At 48.8% G+C, this 20,693-nt stretch overlaps 1 protein-coding gene across 6 annotated transcripts in view; it reads left to right on the top strand.

Moving 5' to 3' along the window:
• The window catches only part of EHBP1 (EH domain binding protein 1), a 313,110-nt gene extending 299,723 nt beyond the window's left edge, over positions 1-13,387 (top strand). For all 6 annotated transcript variants that reach the window (XM_056856272.1, XM_056856271.1, XM_056856269.1 and 3 more), the window contains 3 exons: positions 544-617; positions 12,783-12,897; positions 13,263-13,387. In XM_056856272.1, the coding sequence (XP_056712250.1) occupies positions 544-617; positions 12,783-12,897; positions 13,263-13,353 (280 nt within the window). In that variant the 3' untranslated portion in view covers positions 13,354-13,387. The remainder of the gene's footprint in view (positions 1-543; positions 618-12,782; positions 12,898-13,262) is intronic.
• The last annotated feature ends 7,306 nt before the right edge of the window (positions 13,388-20,693 follow it).

The raw sequence follows: 20,693 nt of genomic DNA, 5'->3' as shown, positions 1-20,693 counted from the left end.
AAGCTGGGTACTCATTTCACCGGCCTCGGAAGGATGGAAAGCTGAGTTGACCTTGACCTGGCTACCTGAAACCAACTCCCGTTGGGATCGAACTCAGGGCTTGGACTACAGTACTGCATCTTACCCCTCTGCTCCACGGGGCTCATAATAGTACAGTTAAAGAAATTGAACATTCTGCATGTTTCCAAACTTGACATTCTGGATTCTTGCCTACTCTGCAGCATATGATGGAGATGTGACTTTGGGGGTTTTTTTTGTTGTTTTTACAAGGGGAAACGGTTGGGTCCTGAGGGGTACATTGTGCTAGGGAAGGGGACAATCCTTTAAAATTTGTGGTGCCTCCGGAAATAAAGGACGTCTGACAACACTAAGTTTGCCTTTTAAAAAGCTTTGTTCTTGTGTATCATTTGTTTAGAGTAGCTTAAACCTAAAGAGAAAAGTCAGTTATGAGTCCTAAAAATCAATGCAAATTAAAGGGTTTTTTAAAAGCGTTTAATGATTTAGTAATTAACATATTGATGAACTTTTTTGCCACTTGCCTAGGGAGAAAGAACACGACCTAGAAAGGCGGTACGAACTGCTGAACCGAGAGTTAAGAGCAATGCTTGCCATTGAAGGTAAGACAAGGTTTGTTGTTTGTTTGTAAACCTAAGACTTCCTGCCAAAAAGGATGGTGGAAGTATTGTGACAGAATCCCACTTGGAAATGTAACAGAAAAAGAGAGGGGTTGGATCCCACGGATAGGTTCTGCCGAGGGTAGCGTTTTGTTTCCCCAGTGCAAGAAGCCCTCCTCTGACAAAAGTTTAAACCTGCTGCATGAGGGGACGTTTCCCCTGCGCCACAAAAAAACGCCGCCATTGACAGGGTGGGTCTTCAACAGTGGTTCCCAAAGTGGGCAGTACCACCCCATGGGGTGGTGAAATTACCTAGGATGACACTAAAAGTCAAGAGGGCAGCAGGGGGGCTCTATAGGCTGGCCCCTTCAACTGTGCTGTTCGCTAATTTATAGTAGATCAAGCTATGGCACCATGCTGGCAAATTTGGTGGAAACTATCAGAATTGTTTTCCAGACTTTGAAGTGCTGGTACCCACTGGATCAAGTTCCATCCGTTTTGTGGAATAAATTTCAGCTAAGAGGTTTTAGAATCATAGAATCATAGAGTTGGAAGGGACCACCAGGGTCATCTAGTCTAACCACCTGCACAATGCAGGAAATTTACAACCACCTCCCCCCTACACCCCAATGACCAGAAGATGACCAAGATGCCCTCCCTCTCATCATCTGCCTAAGGTCATAGAATCAGCAATGCTGACGGGTGGCCATCTAACCTCTTCATAAAAACCTCCATGGAAGGAGAGCATACCACCTCCCGAGGAATTTGATTTTGAATAGATGTGCCATTGTTACTGTTTTGAAATTTTATTGTTATTATCTTCTTTAGTGAGTCGTGCAAACGCGTATTTTGAACAATGCTTATTATAGGATAGGGTAGGGGGCGCTGGGGTTGAGTTTGTGGAATCGAGGGGGCGGTGGCCCGAAAAGTTTGGGAGCCACTGGTCTACAGGAACCGAAGTGTAGAGCACCCGTTTCTAGGCCTTACATGAATTTCCCAAAATGCCTGTGTAAACAAAGGCACGCAGCCCCTCACAATGAACTTGGGAAAGAAACGGTGCGGGGAGGTACAGAGTAGGTCGGCTTTTTCCCCTCTCCCCAGTTATTTGTTTATTTCGAAAAGGGAAACTTCTGATGCCGCAGCAATGTTTTGGCCCTTGCTGCACAATGAACGGAGACCATTATTTCCGCATCTTACACATTTGTTAGCAACCGTACTTCTGTTGGGGAGGCAAGGCCTCGTTACCCAAAAAAAAAAAAAGAGTACCATGCATGTGTCAAGTAAATATTTCATCAGATGAAATGACAGGATTAGTTCAATCCTTTGGGCATATTTTCTTCAGTCTCTGAGAGGCCGGTCACCTCACCTGAATGAAAACCCACGAACAGATTGACATAAGGGATGAATTAAACAATTGCCTACTCTTCATAATGCTTTTAAAGGAATTGTACAATAATCCTGTGGAGGGTTCAGAAATAAAAGTAAACATTCAGATAGGTCAAACCACTACTTTACCTTATTTTCTTATTTAAATATACCAAGTTTTTTTTAAAAAATGAAGCTGTTCTACTTACAGTTTGCAGACACAAATTCTGTCTTTACAGTTCAAAGATGTTTGCTTAAAAGTTAATCCTCTGAGCTCTGTAAAATGGACCTTTTGTCTAATCAATGCAAATTGATTTTGCTATTCTATATTGACCTCTTAACCCTTTGACTGTCCATGGTAATTTCTTTCTTCACCTGATAAGGTACCTGATCCATAATAAATCAATTCTAATTAGTTCAGAGACATCACTGGAAGCATAAGTTTTGGGAGAAGAAGGCCTGATGTGTCGGCTATGTTTCTAATCCTGCTCTTTGTAGTTTCTTGGCAAAACTCGAGCTAAAGGAACCCTGAATATACGCTAAATCCAGAATATGGGCACCGCTTTCTAAAGTGTGATTTGGCAGTTTAAATCATTAAGTGCAAAAATGAAAATAAAGTTTTGGTACCCAGGCATCTCCTTTCGGAGAATTCAGTGTCTTCAATTTTCCAAGCATTTCCAGTGTGAAAGTATGAAGTAACACCAAGGAAGTTTTTTAAAGGATGGCTAAGGTAATTTTATGGTTAGCAGTCAGAGCCAGAAAAAAATATGTAGTGCTGTTTCATTTGTATTGCAGTCCTTATTATAACAATGGTTAATAATGGAAAGGTTTGTTTAAGGTGTGTCTTGGTCACATTTTGGCTCAAGTTATTCAGACTATATCAATGGATAGTCCAGCCTAGCCCAGTCTCATTATATCTCAGAAGCTAAGCAGGGTCAGCGCTAGTTAGTACTTGGATGGGAGACCACCAAGGAAGTCCAGGGTTGTTATGCAGAGGCAGGCAATGGCACCTCTGTATGTCTTTTGCCCTGACCTGGATGGCCCAGGCTAGCCCAATCTCATCAGATCTCAGAAGCTAAGCAGGGTCGGTCCTGGTTAGTACTTGGATGGGTGACCACCAAGGAAGTCCAGGGTTGCTTTGCAGAGGCAGGCAATGGCAAACCACCTCTGCCCTGACCTGGATGGCCCAGGCTAGCCTGATTTCCTCAGATCTCAGAATCAAAGCAGGGTCAGCCCTGATTAGTACTTGGATGGAAGACCACCAAGGAAGTCCAGGGTTGATACGCAGAGGCAGGCAAAACCACCTCTGAACCTGTCTCTTGCCTTGAAAACCCCATGAGGGGGTCACCATAAGTCAGTTGTGATTTGACAGCACTTTACGCGCACATACCACTAGAAATTTACCCACTTACTTTCCACCACCAAAATTGGTTTAGCGTAGGGTTACTCATTACAGGTTGGGTATCCCTTATCCAGACAGCCTGGAACCAGAAGTGATCCATATTTTAGATTTTTTCCGTATTTTGGAATATTTGCATATACATAATGAGATATCTTGGGGATGGGACCCATGTCTAAACATGAAATTAATTTGTTTTATATATGTTTTATATAAACTTGAGACACATCGCCTGAATGTAATTTTAAACAATATTTTTAATAATTTTGTTTACATTGAACCATCAGAAAGCAAACTAGCGTGCTGCTGAGGGTAATACCTGTGAGTAATGCCTAAATGCTGGCTCAAAAAGTCTGGTTTTCGGGTCAGTCAGGATAAGGGATATTCAATCTGTATTATGTTTCATCTGGTTAAACAGATGCCCAGCAGTTTTGGACATAAGTATTGGGTTGTCCATCTGCAACAAACGTCTTTGAAGCTAACATAAGGGTATATTATATATAACATAGGACTGGTGATACAGCGATTACTACACCTCACCCTAAATTGAAACAAGTTGTTGAACTTGCCCAGAGGATAATTCCTCATTCATTATTGCATTACGCAACTTAAATGGAAAGACAGGAAATAGGGATGTACAGAACCCGTCTCTTTATTTGTACAGGATTTTCCACCTTTCCGCCCCATGGTTTGTACAGTGTTTCAGATAACCATTGTTTTTATGAACTGCCATCATAAAGCAGATGCACATCCAAGTGAAGATGCTGTCCATTACTTCCAGTGGGATGCACAGGTGGGTGGTCATCCCCTTTCTTAAAACCCAAACTATCTTGAGCAAGAGCTTGCCCATCAAAGCCACCTATGTGTCTTCTATAAAGTTTGTATCTCCGGTACCGAGCATTAAATTTATAATACACATGGCCCGGCCCAACCAAGTGACATTTATGTCATATCTGGCCCTCATAACAAATGAGTTTGACACCCCTGCTTTAGATAGTGTGGACCCAAAGGCATGTCGGGCTTGAAGGTTAACACCAGTGTCTTAAATGGAGCTCAGAAACAAACTGGAACCAGTGCAGTTTGATTACCTCAGGCTTTATATGCTTGGCCCTGACCTGGGTGGCCCAGGCTAGCCAGATCTTGTCATATCTCAGAAGCTGAGCGAGATCAGCCCTGCTGAGCAGTTGGATGGGAGACCACCAAGGAAGCCCAGGGTTGCTACGCAGAGGCAGGCAGTGGCAACCCACCTCTGAACATCTCTTGTCTTGAAAGTTGTTTTGAAAGCATAGTTAAATTGTGGAACTCCCTGCCCCAGGATGTGATGGCTGCCAACATGGAAGGCTTTAAGAGGGGAGTGGGCGTGTTCATGGAAGAGAGGGCTACCCATGGCTACTAGTAAAAATGGATACCAGTCATGATGCAGGACTATTCTCTCCAGTATCAGAGGAGCATGCCTTATTATATTAGGTGCTGTGGAACACAGGCAGGATGGTGCTGCTGCAGTCGTCTTGTTTGGGGGCTTCCTGGAAGCACCTGGTTGGCCACTGTGTGAACAGACTGCTGGACTTGATGGGCCTTGGTCTGATCCAGCGTGGCTTTTCTTATATTCTTATGTTTTTATGAAAACCCTAAGGGGTCACCAAAAGTTGGTTGCAACTTGGCAGCACTTTCCGTCCATCCATTATGTCCTTACCTGACGGTCCCAGTTTGAAACCAAAAGGCAGATCTTTTCTTTGTGACAATAATTCTTGTGGAAAAGATTTAAAAGTTTCATTGCATGAAGGAGAGAGGCAGAGACTCCAACAGCCAATTAGTTAATTGATAGCGAATACCTATCAATTAAACTGGAACGTGTGCAGAGGAGGGCAACAAAGATGGTGAGGGGTCTGGAGTCCAAGTCCTATGAGGAAAGGTTGAAGGAGCTGGGTATGTTTAGCCTGAAGAGGAGAAGACTGAGAGGGGATATGATAACCATCTTCAGGTACTTGAAGGGCTGTCATATAGAGGATGGTGCCGAGTTGTTTTCTGTTGCCCCAGAAGGTCGGACCAGATCCAACAGGTTGAAATTAAATCAAAAAAGTTTCCGTCTAGACATTAGGAAGGACTTTCTAACAGTTGGAGCGGTTCCTCAGTGGAACAGGCTTCCTCGGGAGGTGGTAAGCTCTCCTTCCCTAGAGGTTTTTAAGAAGAGGTTAGATGGCCATCTGTCAGCAATGCTGATTCTATGACCTTGGGCAGATGATGAGGAGGGCATCCTTTTGGTCACTAGGGGTGTGGCGGGGGGAGGTAGTTTGGAATTTCTTGCATTGTGCAGGGGGTTGGACTAGATGACCCTGGTGGTCCCAACTCTATGATTCTACCTCATGTACCCGTATTTGCAATTGTTGCATTGTTTGTATATGTGAGAGGAGAAGGGACAACGTTTGTTAGAAGAAGTTGTTCAAACGACGTCTCTTTAAACATGTCGCGCGATAACGATTACCGTCTGAGGAAATCTTAAATCTGCCACACGTAACCACGCTGTTTAAGAAAAAAAAATAATCTGTCACCGCGTTTACTCGGTTTGCCGATGACAGGAGGAAAGGTAGCGGCCTGCTGATTGCAGATAGAGGTGCTTTATTGGTCCCTGGTCCTCTACGCTTCTCAAAGCAGTGTGGGGACAGTTCCATAGATCTACTGATCATTACCACATTCAAGCGAAGTAGAGACAGTCTTGTAAGCCAAAATATTAGAATGGATGTGTTTGCAGTAGAGTAGCCCTTGGGAGCGTCGAGGCATTTCTGGCACAACACATGCAATGTTCTGGGTCACCGGCTGCTCTTCTTTTTTTTGCAAAGAATACACTAAATATTATCTGGTTACATGTTCAAAGGGGGGGTGGAGGTGGCCCCATGTCTCCTTACCTGCTTTACATAAACAGACTGAAACCCACGCAGAATCAAGCAGGCGCGGAAGCATACTACAGGCTGCCAGCTGAGTGTTGAGGCTCTTTGGACTTAAAAAACATACTCCTTGTATGCATCCACCCCTCTTGTTCAAATTTAATGGCTCCTTAGAAAGATAAAGCTTGTATTTTGCACACTTGGGAAGGGGGGCTGTTGTGTGTGCATGCCCCCCCCCCGCCAAGAAATGGATCTCCTTTAGAATTTCCGTACATCTTGATTTCCTTCTTGGCTTCGAGTTTGAAGTGGGTGCTCTTCTTAAAAGGATTTATGCATAGGTTCACTATTTTTGTAGTTATGGTTTATATGATAAGCTTTTTTTATATTTAAAATCAATATGTAATCCTGTGGAGGAGCTTATCCCCTAAAACCCCATTTGTAAATCTATTTTAGCTTTGTTACATGGCGCTGCCGCAGTATTCCATAGATTGATTAGGTTCAGCAGTAGAATCCTATCAAATGGCTTCCTCTGATGATGATGCAAACTCTTTCAGGATTGCTAGTTGACTGGAACTAAAGATAAGGCTTTCGCTGCAATCCCCCAATGTGTTCTTTACAAAACTAGCGTTAATTTTCATCAAAAGTGCAAGGCTTATTTTATAGTGACATGATTGAAGGTTTTTCTTTTTTTCTTTTTGGGTAAATGGAAGAACTTCTGGCATTTTTCATTACAGTGTTTTTCCCCCCCTCTTCTGCTCAGATGCGTCTATCTGTTTTCTTTTTTTGAAGTAATTATCTTTCCCCCCACCCCCAAAAAAATTAAAACAGCAAGTAAAAACAAGTGAAGCACTCTCTAGCTGAGTTTTGAAAACTTGATTTTATTCAACGCAGAATGTTTAAATCTGTGTAATTCTTTGAAAAAATTGACGTTGACGGTGATTGCATTAGCCAGTTGCCCAAGTATTTAGATTTAAGCCCAGCCTGTACCCCAGTCCATAAAATCACATTCTTGGGAGTAACCCCGCTGATTTCAAATAAGCTTGTTTAGAAATGTGTGCTTGTGCTTAAAATTGCAACCCCAAAATAGTTACTTCACATAAAGTAACGTGTGATGATCTAAGCAGGACTGGGTGTCTACAAGAGGACAAAAGCAGGTAATTTTTTTAAACTTGCAACAAGCATAATCTCAGCATATTTTGTTTTTAATTAAGAAGAAGAGTTGGTTTTTATATGCCAACTTTCTCTACCACTTAAGGGAGAATCAAACTGGCTTACAGTCACCTTCCCTCCCCCTCCCCACAACAGACCCCCTGCGAAGTAGGTGGGGCTGAGAGAGCTCTAAGAGAGCTGTGACTAGCCCAAGGTCACCCAGCTGGCTTCATGTGTAGGAGCGGGGAAACAAATCCAGTTCACCAGATTAGCCTCCACCGCTCATGTGTAGGAGTGGGGAATCAAACCCTGTTCTCCAGATTAGAGGCCTCCGCTCCAAACCACCGCTCTTAACCACTACACCATGCTGGTGTGGGAACCCACAAGAACTTGCAGGGGGCATCTCATTTCCCCCTCCCTCACCATTTTCCTCTTTCCCTTCCCTGAAAGCCCCCATAGTCTCTCCCATTTCCTGCTTCCTTCTCTCCTTCCCACCCATCAGCCAACCTACTTTTAGCTGCCACACCTGTCTTTAGCTTTGTTTGTTTGTTTTTAGACTTATATCCGCCCTTTCTCCCGGCCAAAGCCAGACTCAGGACAGTTAACATCAGAAATAAAACCCCATAAAATACAGTAAAAACATACAAATTACCCCCAATTAAAACCAAGCAATCTCTGCATTAAAATTAGACGGCGCTCATTGACTGGCACACAGCCTGGGGAAGCAGTCAGGGTCCCCTATTAAGGATCTTTCCCTCCTTTCTTCCTCCTGGCAGCTTCTCCCCAGGAAAACTCTGGCTAGGGTTGCCAGGTCCCTCTTCACCACCAGTGGGAGGTTTTTGGGGCGGAGACTGAGGAGGGAGGGGTTTGGGGATGGGAGGGACTTCAATGCCATAGAGTCCAATTGCCAAAGCGGCCATTTTCTCCAGGCGAACTGATTGTAGTAACCAGGCGGTCTGTTGTAGTAGTGGAAGATCTCCAGCTAGTACCTGGGGGTTGGCAACCCTAACTCTGGCCCAGTTTCATGGCCCCAGTCATCGGGCTGGGCCCAGTTATCATGGTGCTGGCTGAACTGGGCCCAGTTGTGTGGGGCTAGCCAGGCCAGGCCCAACCTGCAAGGGCTTGTGGGAAGCACCAAAGCGGTCCTTGTATCTCCTTCCCCACACTTTTTTCTTTCCATCCTCCTGGCAGCCCCTGTATCCTCAATATTCCCTGCTTCCTTCTCTTCTTCCCCACCCAACCATTACAGGATTACCAACTCAAGCTTGGAGATTTGGGGGTGAGTGTAGGGAGGACAAGGTTTGGGGAAGGAAGGGACCACAGCAGGGTATAATAGAGTCTACCCTTCAAAGCACCTGTTTTCTCCAGGAGAACTGATCTCTGTAGTCTGTAATTCCAGGAGATCTCCAGGCCTCAGCTGGCAGATGGCAACCTTACCAATCGACCTATCTACCTTTTGTCTGCCCCCCCATCTTCCTTTACATTCATTATTTATTCACTATTTTACCCATTACTTCATTGTGCCATATCACGAAATGCCCTCAGTTTCAAAGGTAGTTTGCAGGGGGGAGCAGAAAAACTGCTGATTGAAATGAAACAGGACAAAAGCCTACTTGAGTTCCTGGAATTAGTATCACAGTTCTTTGAAACCTGCCCCCTAATAACAATTCTTCTTGCTGTGGCAAGGAGCTTTACTAAGGGGATTTCCCCCCTTTATTTCTAAACTTCAAAATCACATCATATGATCACCTCAACGCAGTTAAGTCAGTGGAGTCTAATTCCACATGGATCATAGAATCATAGAGTTGGAAGGGACCACCAGGGTCATCTAGTCCAACCCCCTGCACAATGCAGGAAATTCACAACTACTCCCCCCACACCCCCAGTGACCCCCTACTCCATGCCCAGAAGATGGCCAAGATGCCCTCCCACTCATGCTCTGCATAGGTCATAGAATCATAACATAGGTCATAGAATCAGCATTGCTGACAGATGGCCATCTAGCCTCCTCTTAAAAACCTCCAGGGAAACAGGTCAAAGGAGGAGCACTTACCACCTGTTCCACTGAGGAAGCCTGTTCCACTGAGGAACCACTCTGACCGGAGGTCTTCCTAATGTCTAGACGGAAACTCTTTTGATTTAATTTCAACCCATTGGTTCTGGTCCGACCTTCTGGGGCCACAGAAAACAACTCAGCACCCTCCTCTATATGACAGCCCTTCAAGTATCTGAAGATGGTTATCATATCACCTCTATGTAGATGGACTGAGATGCTTGTAAAGGTGTGCTTGAAACCAGTTCTTAATAGGATTGTGCCAACTCCTGGTTGGGAAATACTTGGAGATTTTGAGGGTGGAGCCTGAGGAAGGTGGGGTTTGGGAAGGGAAGAGACCTCAGTGCAGTATAATGCTATAGGGCTCCACCTTCCAGAACAGCGATTTCCTCCAGGGGAACTGATCTCTGTCATCTGGAGATTGGTTGTCATTCCGAGAGATCGCCAGGCCCTTCCTGGAGATTGGCAATCCTAGTTCTTAAACAGCATGCTCAGGAGTAAGTTCGTCTGAAGTCAATCAAGTTCCTTCGACTTGCATCCCAATATCAAGATAGTGCTACATGTGAAGAAAAAAATGTCAGAAATTAATAGTAGACTGACTTTCTCAGCTTAACAAAATTTAGACCTTTGCAGTCAGAAAGATTACAGTGGTGTGGTTCACGCGTTAGGCCAAAAGGAAAAAGGGCAGAGTTTTCCAGAGCAAGGAACCTGGCCCGTATCTATTTCCACCTGGGCTTCTGCGACTTCAGTAACTTAGCCCTGATATGAACTGCAAAGTTGTCTGGCAGAGGCTATTTCTACATCTAACACCTTGTGGTGTGTAGAGATGGTGAGATTTATTTGCTTTTTTATCTGGAAAAAAATATGGAAGGCAGCACGTGTTATGATTCTTTAGTCCAAAGCAGTCGTTTTCCAGAACTAGGTTTGGGCTGGTATCAGTTGAGACAGAAAAGCTGGTGTTCTCTGTTAGCAAGAGAAAGACAGAGCTAGGCTACTTTGTGTGTGTAATTCCAAAATACCATGTCATGAAGTACATAGGGGGGTGAAGAAAATTAAATCTGATTATCAACCATTTAATTAACAAATTTCAAGTAATTCTGTGCTCATTTGTTCCATAAAAGGAGCCTTTGTTTAAACAGAAACGGGCTTTGATTGCAGTTCTGTTAAACACGCTTACATGGAAATGAATCTCTGACATGTATGGAATTATTTCCAATTAAATATGGTAGGGACAGTTTGAGAAAAACAGCGTCAGCTTTTTGTACATTATTTTTTTTTACATCCATAGATGTTGGTAGCCTCTGCTTTGATTTGCTGTTCTGGAGATAGGTATTTAAATGCAAGATTTCAACAAATAATGGGTTTCTAATAAATCAAGAATTTTAAGGGAGGGGGGTTCTAACGCCTTCCAAGACTTTAGTGCTAATTGTTGAATAGTTGCAACATTGGGGGTGGTAACAAAAAAAATTATGCTAAGAACTTTAGGGTCTTTTCTTATAAATGCATTATGCAAGGATATGGGTCGGTTGCCGTGTTTTTTGTTTTTTCAGATATTGGTTGTTTTCTCTTTGCAAGTTTGTGAATTTGTACCTACAGTGCATTTACGGGGGCGGGGGTGCTTCAAAGAACACGTCACCCACTCCTGGCTTTTTTACTTCTGTCCTTACCCTTTATTGGACGCGGCTGCATCTAATTTTTAATTTGTAAATACATGGCCGAATCCACTCCGGCGCCGCTCGCTTTCATGCAGCTTCTGAGCAGTTTGCTGCCTTGAATAAATTTTGCTTTGGAGGGGGTTGGAGGGGGATTTGAACCAGCGCATTCTTGTGTGGCTCACGAAGATTCACATGGTAACCATTGGTCTGCATTGTTAGGTTTATCTGAATAAGCACCAGCCATGTGAGTTTTAACATGATTGCCCAGGGCAATGGGGAGAGGAGAGAGAAATCCAGGAGGGCTGGCACTTTCTTCCTCCTGTTTTTTCTGTTTGGAAAGTGGATGGCGGAGAGAGGACCGAGGACCGCGGCGTGAGTCAGAAAGGGATGGATTTTTCCCCCTTCCTTTTTTTAAAAGCCAGTGTCCTGTTTCCCTCCTGCTTGTCATTTGTTCCACTATCTTCCTCATCATCGACTTCTCCTTCGTTCCATTGTTTACCTTCCTAATGAGGGAGGCGGGGCAGACTGGCGGCTGATTGACAGCTACAGGCCCTGGCAGTCTGGCCCGGAGAGCCCCGGGTTTTGGCGCTTTGGGGAGTGTTCCAGCGTTAAAGCTGCCCTTTTTTTTAATCAAACACTGATACTATTTGGCTTATGGGAAGTGACAGACAACAATGGGCTGCCGAAAGAGGGGGCGGGGAACCTATATAGGTGAGAGGGAGCATTCTTCAGTGACATTCCAGAGTAAGAAAGCAAAATGAAAGCAAGGAAAGAAACCGGCGCAGCTTTTTTGTACCTTTTTCCTTTCTTTCTTTTTTAAGGCTAACTTTAGCAAACGAATGTGGAAGAGTTCCCTCAATAAAGGCCGAAGATCCGGCTCTTATGCACGATTCCAGTTTGCACTGTTTCAAAAGGAGCTACGTAATATTGTCGAGCAGATGTATTTTTTTAACCTCAAAAAGAAAAATGCTAATGATCCGATACCTACTTTTAAAGTTATTCCGAAGCATCTGGTGCCCAGTGTGAGACATTTGCAGCCGCTAAGATGTAGCCAAGAAGAAATTAGCAAAGAATATGCTGTTTGGGGGAGGAAGCTCGAGTCAGATTAAGGGAAGGGTGTTTTTTTTTTTTTTTTTTTTTTTGCATTTGCTTTGGGGGATTTTTTTTGCTCCGTAATTCCCCCCCCCATACAAAAACAAATCCCCATGCACACAGACAGGTGGGGGGCGTCGGTTGCCTAGACACTCTGAATTAAGGAATGGATAAATAATAATGCAAATCACGGGGTGTTCCTAATTTCAAAACAACAAATTATAATATAAATTCAGTTCGGTTTATATCTGTTTACAGGCTATTTTAGAATTGGGTGGTTTATAAACACTCCCCCAAAATCTAACAGAGGTGTTTTGAAAATATATAGATATATATTGGACAGAATATTAAAATAATATACCTGGTTTCTCAAGCAGCCATGTAAAAGTCAAATGAAGGACGTGATAGTTTAATCCAGAGAATTGTACAATGAGTGACATTCTTCAATCCTTAGTGGTTCCTGTAAAGGAAGAGGAGTCTACTGTGAAGTCCAAAAATCTGACACTGATTTTTATAGATTATATAAAAGTTAAACTTTCAAGGTACACATTTCTGAGTTTCTTTTCTTTTCAGACTGGCAAAAGACCGAAGCCCAGAAAAGGCGAGAACAGCTTTTGCTAGACGAACTTGTTATTCTCGTTAATAAACGCGATGCGCTGGTCAGAGACTTAGATGCTCAAGAAAAACAGTAAGTTTGAGCTCTTGATGTTTTGGCAGTATCTCTTTAGGGAGTCACCTTCTCCCCCCCCCCCCTTGCCCAGTCCTAGATTTATCTGATTGTTTTAGCTTTCATTTAAGCAGGAAAACTTTGAAGGAAGCTCAGCAATCCAAAACTGAAGTTATCAAATTAAAAAATACTCCGTGAGTATTTAGCTTAGCTTCCAGCAGGTCCCGCCATCTCCCACCCCATCTGGGCAAAAGGCACGTCCTGGCCCCTGGAGCAATACTTGGGTTCTGAATTCCGGAGGGGTCCCTTGCAGAACTTATGGTGTTGTGGTGCGAAGTGGGAACGTTTATTAGGGAAACTGACCACCATGGGGTTTGATTTTCCAGGGCTGAAGAAGAAGATGAACACTTGGAAAGGACTCTTGAGCAAAACAAAGGAAAGATGGCCAAGAAAGAAGAGAAGTGTGTCCTTCAGTAACTGGCCTTCACAGGCATGCTGTCGTGTTTTATAACCTAACTCTTGTTACATTTTGGAAATACAGGCAATCAAGACTGGGGGGGAAAACAACAAAACCATAAGTACACTTTGGAAAATGTTAAACCTTCCATTTTGGTAGACCAGCTCCACCCGGAATTATTTTATGACCACTACCGCCCCTTTTCCATTTAAGCAATATTATTTCAAACTTAAGATTTACTTGTGAGCTTGATTTTAAAAATTATTTTAAAAGAAATGTGTATTGTGGTAACATCAGAGATGTTTACAATGGGGGGGAGTCAAAAGAATTTTTAAATGATAGCATTGTGTAGAGGAAGAACAAAGACAAGCAATTATTCTGAATTTTTTTTCATCTAGTCCTGCCATGTGTAATATTTAATATGCTACCTAAAATTTTATAGTTAGATCATACTCAGACCATGTATTAAAATATGCTATATTTACAGACGTTTATTTCAGCGGCGGTTTTACATTTTTATTACAAGTATTAATTACAAAGCTTTTTTGGTTTGCTTGTCAGAGGGCAGGTTTTTAACCCCATAGCTTGCAAGAGCCCTTGTTGATCTAAAGAGATTTTTTGTCCTGATGATGCTGACTGATATGCTATCAGTTTACAGAGGGGAAAAATCTTCTTTAGAGGCGCTCCATACTTTTTTAAAAAAAAGAAAAAATAATTATTTATTTGCCTCCTAAGTTTAGTTCCCTATTCTCCATGTTCTAATACCTCTGAAGTTTGGCTCCACAATGCTGTTAATATTTATTCTGTACCCATCAGGAGTCTCTCTTGCCATGGTTTCTAAAATTCCCTTGCAAGTTAATATTTCCTTAATCTAGCATCCTGCTCTTTTTTTTCTTTTTCTTTTTTGGTGGAAACTGTTACCTTTTTATTTATTACAATACTGAGTCATGTATAAATTTTCAATAAAGCTGGTTCTTTCTTACCATTACTCTGCCGGTTGCTTTTCTAACAAAACCCTTCCCCCCAAAAAATAATATTAATAATAGTAATATAAAATCCTAATCTTTCTCTGGGGTTCTTCAGAAACAGAAATAGTGATTATTGACAAGAGATAACATCTTCACAACATTCAGTTTATCCAGTTTCCCTTCACTTTTCTGAGTTACTTTGACGGAGGTGGGGTTTATTGGGGCTTATATGTACCTTGGCCCCATTTTTGGAGGCATTCCATACACAGCGAATGGGAAAGAGTTTGTATATGTACCAATAGGCCCTTTTTTTCTTTTAATCTGTTAACGTAGGCAAAGTTTTATCTGAGGGGTTGGGTTGTCTTTCGGTAGAGAGAGGGGGTAGCTTCACGCAATTTTCTATTCCGATCGGACCATCAGCCCCTGCTCTGGAACCTGGATTCTTTCCTGTTGGGATACCCCTATTCAACAAGTCAGTATGATATATCTATAGGCAATATAAATATATCATATATATTGCCTATAGATATATATATATAGGCAATATAGATATGCGTATATGTTTATGTGTGTGTGTGTGTAAAAAGGGAACGATGCGTAAACCCTTCTCAGCATATCTGCCGTACATATATACACACACATTAAGTTTGACAACTAGGTTAAGAGTTTGTACTTCTGAATGTGAATTGGCTTAACAAGAAATTGCCATTCCACCCCTCCCTTTTCCTTTTTTGCCCTCTGTTTTTTGTTGACGACTCCTTGGCTGTGGGGGCTGGGGTAACTTTCCAGGAAGGGCAAGGGGGCGGAATCCAGAGCGGCCATGCAGAGAGGGTAGATTTACTTTTCTCCGCGAGCCAACTGGCTCAGGTGATGGGGAGGATACCAGGGGGGAGTTGGAGAGGGAAGGGGCTCCCCAGATCCAGCTGGGGAGGGCGGGGGGAACAGTCCAGAGCTGCCAGAAGAATCCCCCGATATGTTACAAAAATCCACATGGGGAATAATCCGGTTAAAATGATAACCGGCGCCAGTGTAAATAGGAGAGACCGATGCCTTGTGCCTTTGGAGGGACGCATCGCGAGGGTGTGTGGGTACAGCGAATGAACCCTCTTATCTCCCTGGATTAATGGAAGCCATTTGGGCCAGGATCACCCTCCCCTCCCCGGTTTCTTTTTCTCCTCCCCCTTTCCCCCCCCTTTCTCTCACCCCCCACCTCCAAGTTTTTTCCTGGCTGCCAGCAAAGCAGACAAATCTCACTGGGCTGGCCTTGCATTTGGCCCGAGAAAGATGGGGGGAAAGGAGGTGAATTTGCTTCCAAGGCTTTCCAGGAGGTGCCCCTGTCGCTCTGGCTGCTTTCCTGGGGTGACTGCACCAGGAAGGTCCCCCTCGGACTGGCTTCAAATGATGGGGGCGCTCCTGCTTTCTACAGTGGGGGAGCTGGGTCAGGAGAGGACTAGCTGGGCCCCGATCCCCCAACTTGACTCTGTGCAAGCCTGCAGCCTCTCTTAGCTCAGGAGGTCCACCTCCAGGGCTGACACATCTGCTCTCCCCCCACCCTTTTAAAAATGCTCTTTTGCAACCCACAGCCTGAAGAAGAGCTCTGTGGCACCCGATGGGTGGCTGCTTCCATGCCTCCTTGGATGGGTCCTAATCCAGGGGTTGCACGGAGGGCGTCTTGTACCTGGCCTGCCTGGGTGCTCTTTGGGGCACACTAGAAAGGCTTAAGGGGGGTGTCTGCTGGGTAGATCAAGGTCTCCCCACCCCCAGTAAAAGATGAGGGGGGAGCATCCATCCCCCCCTCTTCTAGCTGGCCCTGAGCGTTGCAGGAACGCCTGAATTTGTGAGCCCCACAATGGGGGTTGGTTGGTTGGGGCTTCTTTGGGAAAACCTGGCTCTCAAACAGTGTGTGTGGGGGGGGGAGACGTAAGGAGCCAGTTTAGCTGGGAAACCAAACCGCCCCCCCCCCCAAAAAAGAGCTGCAACTGAACATCCCCTGCAAACCCCACCCCACCGGGGTTGTGGCAGGAGGTCTCCTCGAAGGAAAAGGGAAAGCTTCCTTGCAACAACGTGGGCTCTGGCCAAAAGGGTGGCCCCGATCCTCGGCTTCCCCCCAAGGAAGCCCTCGCGGTCGCCTGGGATCGCTCTTGCACCCCTCCAAAGGTGAGCCCGGGAAGAAGGGCGCCCCGTCGGGTCCGCCTGCCCCAGGACGGCGCCTGTCGCTGCCCCCCCCCCAAGAAAGCGGCCCTTGCGCGGGATCCAACCCTCGCCCGATCCTGAGAAGGGGCCGCCTGGCTCGACGGGCAGGATCCTGCGCCTCGGAGGCCTCCTTGCTCGACGGGGAGGGCGCCGAGGCGCAGGATCCTGCCCGTCGAGGGCGCGCCGGAGGCTGGGTCCGCGGCCAGGGTCCCCCGGAGCCGCGCGGCGCCCTGGCCCCGATCCTGGGTCCCGCGCCGTCCTTACCTGCGCCCCGACGGCCGGACGGCTCCCCCCTCCCGGGCCCAGCCTCCCCCACTGGCTGCGGGGCTTCTCCGCCGCTGGCCGCGCCTGGCTCCTGCCCTCCATCCCCGGGTTTTATGCGCGGCGCGTCGGGGAAAGGCGCCCGCAATTTGGGATTAGACAAATACTCTTATTAGGGGGGGGGAGAAGGGGGGGGAGCCAGCCAGGGGGAGAGAGGGAGAGAGAGAGGAAGGCAATGCAGTGCATTTGGGGGGGGGGGGGTGGAAGGAGCGCTGCTCGATCCTGCGGGCTTTTCTGCAAACCGGAGCGCATCAGCTGGAGCTCCGGAGCCTGCCAGGTCCGGGCTTGGGTTCAAGGAAGGCCGAGGCGAGGCGGGCCGGGGGCAGCTTTCCCTCCTTCTCCCCCCTCCCCCGTCGCCCCACGCACACACCACCCTCCTGTCCCCCCCCCCGCCTAAAAATCTTTCTGAAGAGGTAAAGGGTGGAACTGATCATAGGGGGCCAGACATTTTTCCCCCATCCAAATTCTCAAAACTCAACATGCACAGGAGGTTTTGGGCTTGGATTTGCCTCTCTCTAGATGCACACACCCCGATCCCAATTGTCAAAACTCTGAAAGTGGCGGGGGGGGGCTCTATTTTTGGCCATTTGCGGATGGGGAGGTTTTTGCCTTGGGTTTGCTGTTCCGGATGCCCATTTTTCCCCATCCAAATTCTCAAAACTCAACATGCACAGGAGGTTTTGGGCTTGGATTTGCCTCTCTCTCGATGCACACACCCCGATCCCAATTCTCAAAACTCTGAAAGTGGGGGGGGGGGCTTTATTTTTGGCCATTTGCGGATGGGGAGTTTTTTGCCTTGGGTTTGCTGTTCTGGATGCCCATTTTCCCCCATCCAAATTCTCAAAAGTCTGCAGGGGGGGGGGGCTTTATTGTTGGCCATTTATGCAGGGGAGGTTTCTGGCTTGGATTTACGTTCTCTAGATGTACATTTCCCCCCAATCCCAATTCTCAAAACTCTGCATAGGGGGGCTTATTGTTGAGTTTTGAGAATTTGGATGGGGGTGGGGGGAATGTGCATCGAATCCGAGGCGAAAACCTCCCGTGCGTAGAGAGAGAAATCTCGGTTTGGGGCTCGATCTCCTCCTTAGCTTGGGAAGGGGCGCTGCGCTCAGATGTCCCCGGGGGTCTCCTCCAGGGACAATGGCTGGGGGGCTGGAGGGTCCTCGGCCCTTCGACTCAAGCCAGAAGAGTGGCCCCCGGGGGGGTGCACTGCCCCCCCCTCTGCCCCGTCTGTTTTTCTGAATGAGCTGGGGCGGCTTTTTGTTCCGCCGAGAAGTGCCCGTGTCGCTGACTTTTGTGGGCTGGAGAAGGATCTTGTAACCCTCCTCTTTTCTTTCTTTCTTTCTTTCTTTCTTTCTTTCTTTCTTTCTTTCTTTCTTTCTTTCTTTCTTTCTTTCTTTCTTTCTTTCTTCTGGCCCCCTCCCCCTTTGATTAGATGTTCCCCCCCCCTCGACGGGGAGGGGATTGAGGAGGGAGGGGGAGATGCAATTTCGCCGGCCCGGCGGTGGCTCCCTTTGAACATTAGGTCGCTTTCAGCTCCAACTTCAATTAGGAGGAGTTGATTTTGAGAGATCAACAAAAGAAGCGCCCCCAAAGCCTGATTAAAGGTCCTAAGAAGATCTCCCGGATCCTTTTGAGAAGCAGTTAAAGAAACTGTGTGCTTTCCCTGGTATTCTGTTACCGTGTTTCATTGGGACTCCAAAGGAGAGGGTCTCACCAAAGGGGGGTGGGCAGGGGGGAAAGCCTCTCTTTGATGCTACGGCCACCGGTCCTCTCCGGACCCCCCCCCCCTCCCCATTCGTTTGTTTTCTTAGCAACCGGTTCATTCGTTGTGGTTGTTGTTTTAATTTTTTGCACCGTGATAATTACAGTTCCCTTTTCACTTTCCTCTTTACGCGTTTAGAAGTTTTGTTTTGTTTTTTGCTCCCCCTGTTAAAACTTTACTTCTAGGGGCGGGGGTCCTTTGTAGGGGATTAGAGCCTATTAATATGTATGAGAAGGGGACTCCACGTATCGCAGGTATGGCACCCGGGCTGTGTGAACGCGTGTTATTCTTTTTTTTATGCGGGTGCGCCGGTGAGAAAGGAAGGGTCCGCCGGTGCGCCCCGGTGGGTGCCGGCTCTCTGCGCGGCGAAAGGCGTCGGCAGAACCGTTCGGGGACCCCTCCTGGGGCCGGACCAATCCCGACGGCCGGGGCGTGCAGAAAACGCGCAGAGAGGCGCCCTCCGATCCAAAGCGAAGCGCCCCGGGCCCGTCCAAGCCCCCGTGTCCCCACCCCACCCGGGTGAATGTACTGCGAGGTCAATTCGGATCCTGAGAACCGCGGCGAGGTGCCCGAGGCCACGCAAGCGAGTCCAGCGAGGGGCGGGCGGAGGGGCGCGCGATCCCCCCCCCAGATGGACTCGGTCTCCTTCCTAAGCGCCGGTGCCCACCTGAGCGGGGACCGACGCGGGGTCCCGGGCCGCTGGGGCGCGCGCGGCCCGGCGCAGGGGGCGCACTGGGGCAGGGGAGTGTGTGTTGCCGTGGTGGTCGTTTCCAGCCTCCGGGGCTCCCGGGGCGGCCCCCTCTGCCACCAGGCGGGGGCCACGGGGCTCCCCGACGGCCCGCCCGGGAAAGGAACTCTTCTTTCCCGGCGCAAAAGTCCCTGCGACGACTCCCGCGGCGGTTTCCCCCGGAGGAAGGGGCCGGATGAGCTCGGAGGGGCCGTCGGGGGACGCAGAGGGTCCCCGGCGGGAGGGAGGGAGGGAGGCGGGAGCCCCCCCCGGGCCGGACTGGGCCGCCCTCGCTTCCCAAAGCCGCCTGGGCGGCCGGCGAGGGCGGAAAGGCCGGCCGAGGCGGGCATTGAGGGTGTCGTTCCTGCCCGGCCGGGAGGGGCGCGAGGGGCGGCGCCCTGTGGGGACGCGCGGGGGGGGAGGGGGCCGGAGGGCGCGCCCCAGACTGAGCCCCCCGCGGGGGAGGGAGGCTCTCCCTCAGGGCGCCCAAGAGCCCCCCTCACAAGCGGGAGACCCTCCCTCGCGCAGAGGGGAGACCCTCCCTCACGGTCCCCGGCCTCCCCTCAGGGAGAAGGCGCCAAGTCGCCCCGCGGCCTCCTGAGGGAGGGTCCCTCTCCCCGCCGTGTGAGGGGGGGGGAGGCCTCGCGGGGGGGGGGGCTCCCCAGCCCCGTCCCCGCCGCCGGCCGGCCGGGGTGGGCCCGTCGGGGCGAGGGGGGCCCGGCCGGAGCGGCGCGCGCCGGAGAGGGCGAGAAGCGCGCCAGGGGGAGGGTTAGGGGGAGGGGGTTGGGGGGGGGAGGGTCTCCGCCCCGCGCCGCGGCTGGCCCGGGCGGCCGCCACTCAGCGGCGGGGCGGCCCGGGATTGGGCGGGGCGGGGCCGGGGGGCCGCCCCCGCCTCGGCGCGCGCCCGGGGGCCCCGGCAAAGCCGCGCGGCCGCCGCCCGCCCCACAGCCACAAGCCCGACGGCGACCCCGGACCCACCGACCCGCCCGCCGGACCCGGAGCAGCCGGACCAGACGCCGAGGCGGCCCGAGCTGCGGTCTCGACGGCCCCGGCCGGGCCTCGCCGGGCCCCCCTGCCCTGCGCGGGGCAGGTGAGAGAGAGAGAGAGAGAGCGCCCCCTCCCCCCCTCTCCCCCTCTCCCCCACCCCGGGCCGACCCCCACCCCACCCACCCACCCTGCTGGGCAGGAGGACCCGCCGGAGGGGCCTGGGGGCTCCGCGCCGCCCGGCCGCCGTGGGGGGGGGGGCGCTCCCGTCCGTCCTTCCGTCCGCGCTGGGGGTCTCCCGGCCGGCAACAGGTCGGCCCCGTCGGGAGAGGCTCCCCCGCCCGGGGCCTGCAGGGAGCCCCCGCGCCCCTCGCCCCGCGCCCCCTGGCCGCCTCCCTTCGC

Source organism: Euleptes europaea, chromosome 10 (genome assembly GCF_029931775.1).
Source record: "Euleptes europaea isolate rEulEur1 chromosome 10, rEulEur1.hap1, whole genome shotgun sequence".
NCBI classification, from domain to species: Eukaryota; Metazoa; Chordata; class Lepidosauria; order Squamata; family Sphaerodactylidae; genus Euleptes; species Euleptes europaea.
This window is presented reverse-complemented; position numbering and strand designations above follow the sequence as displayed.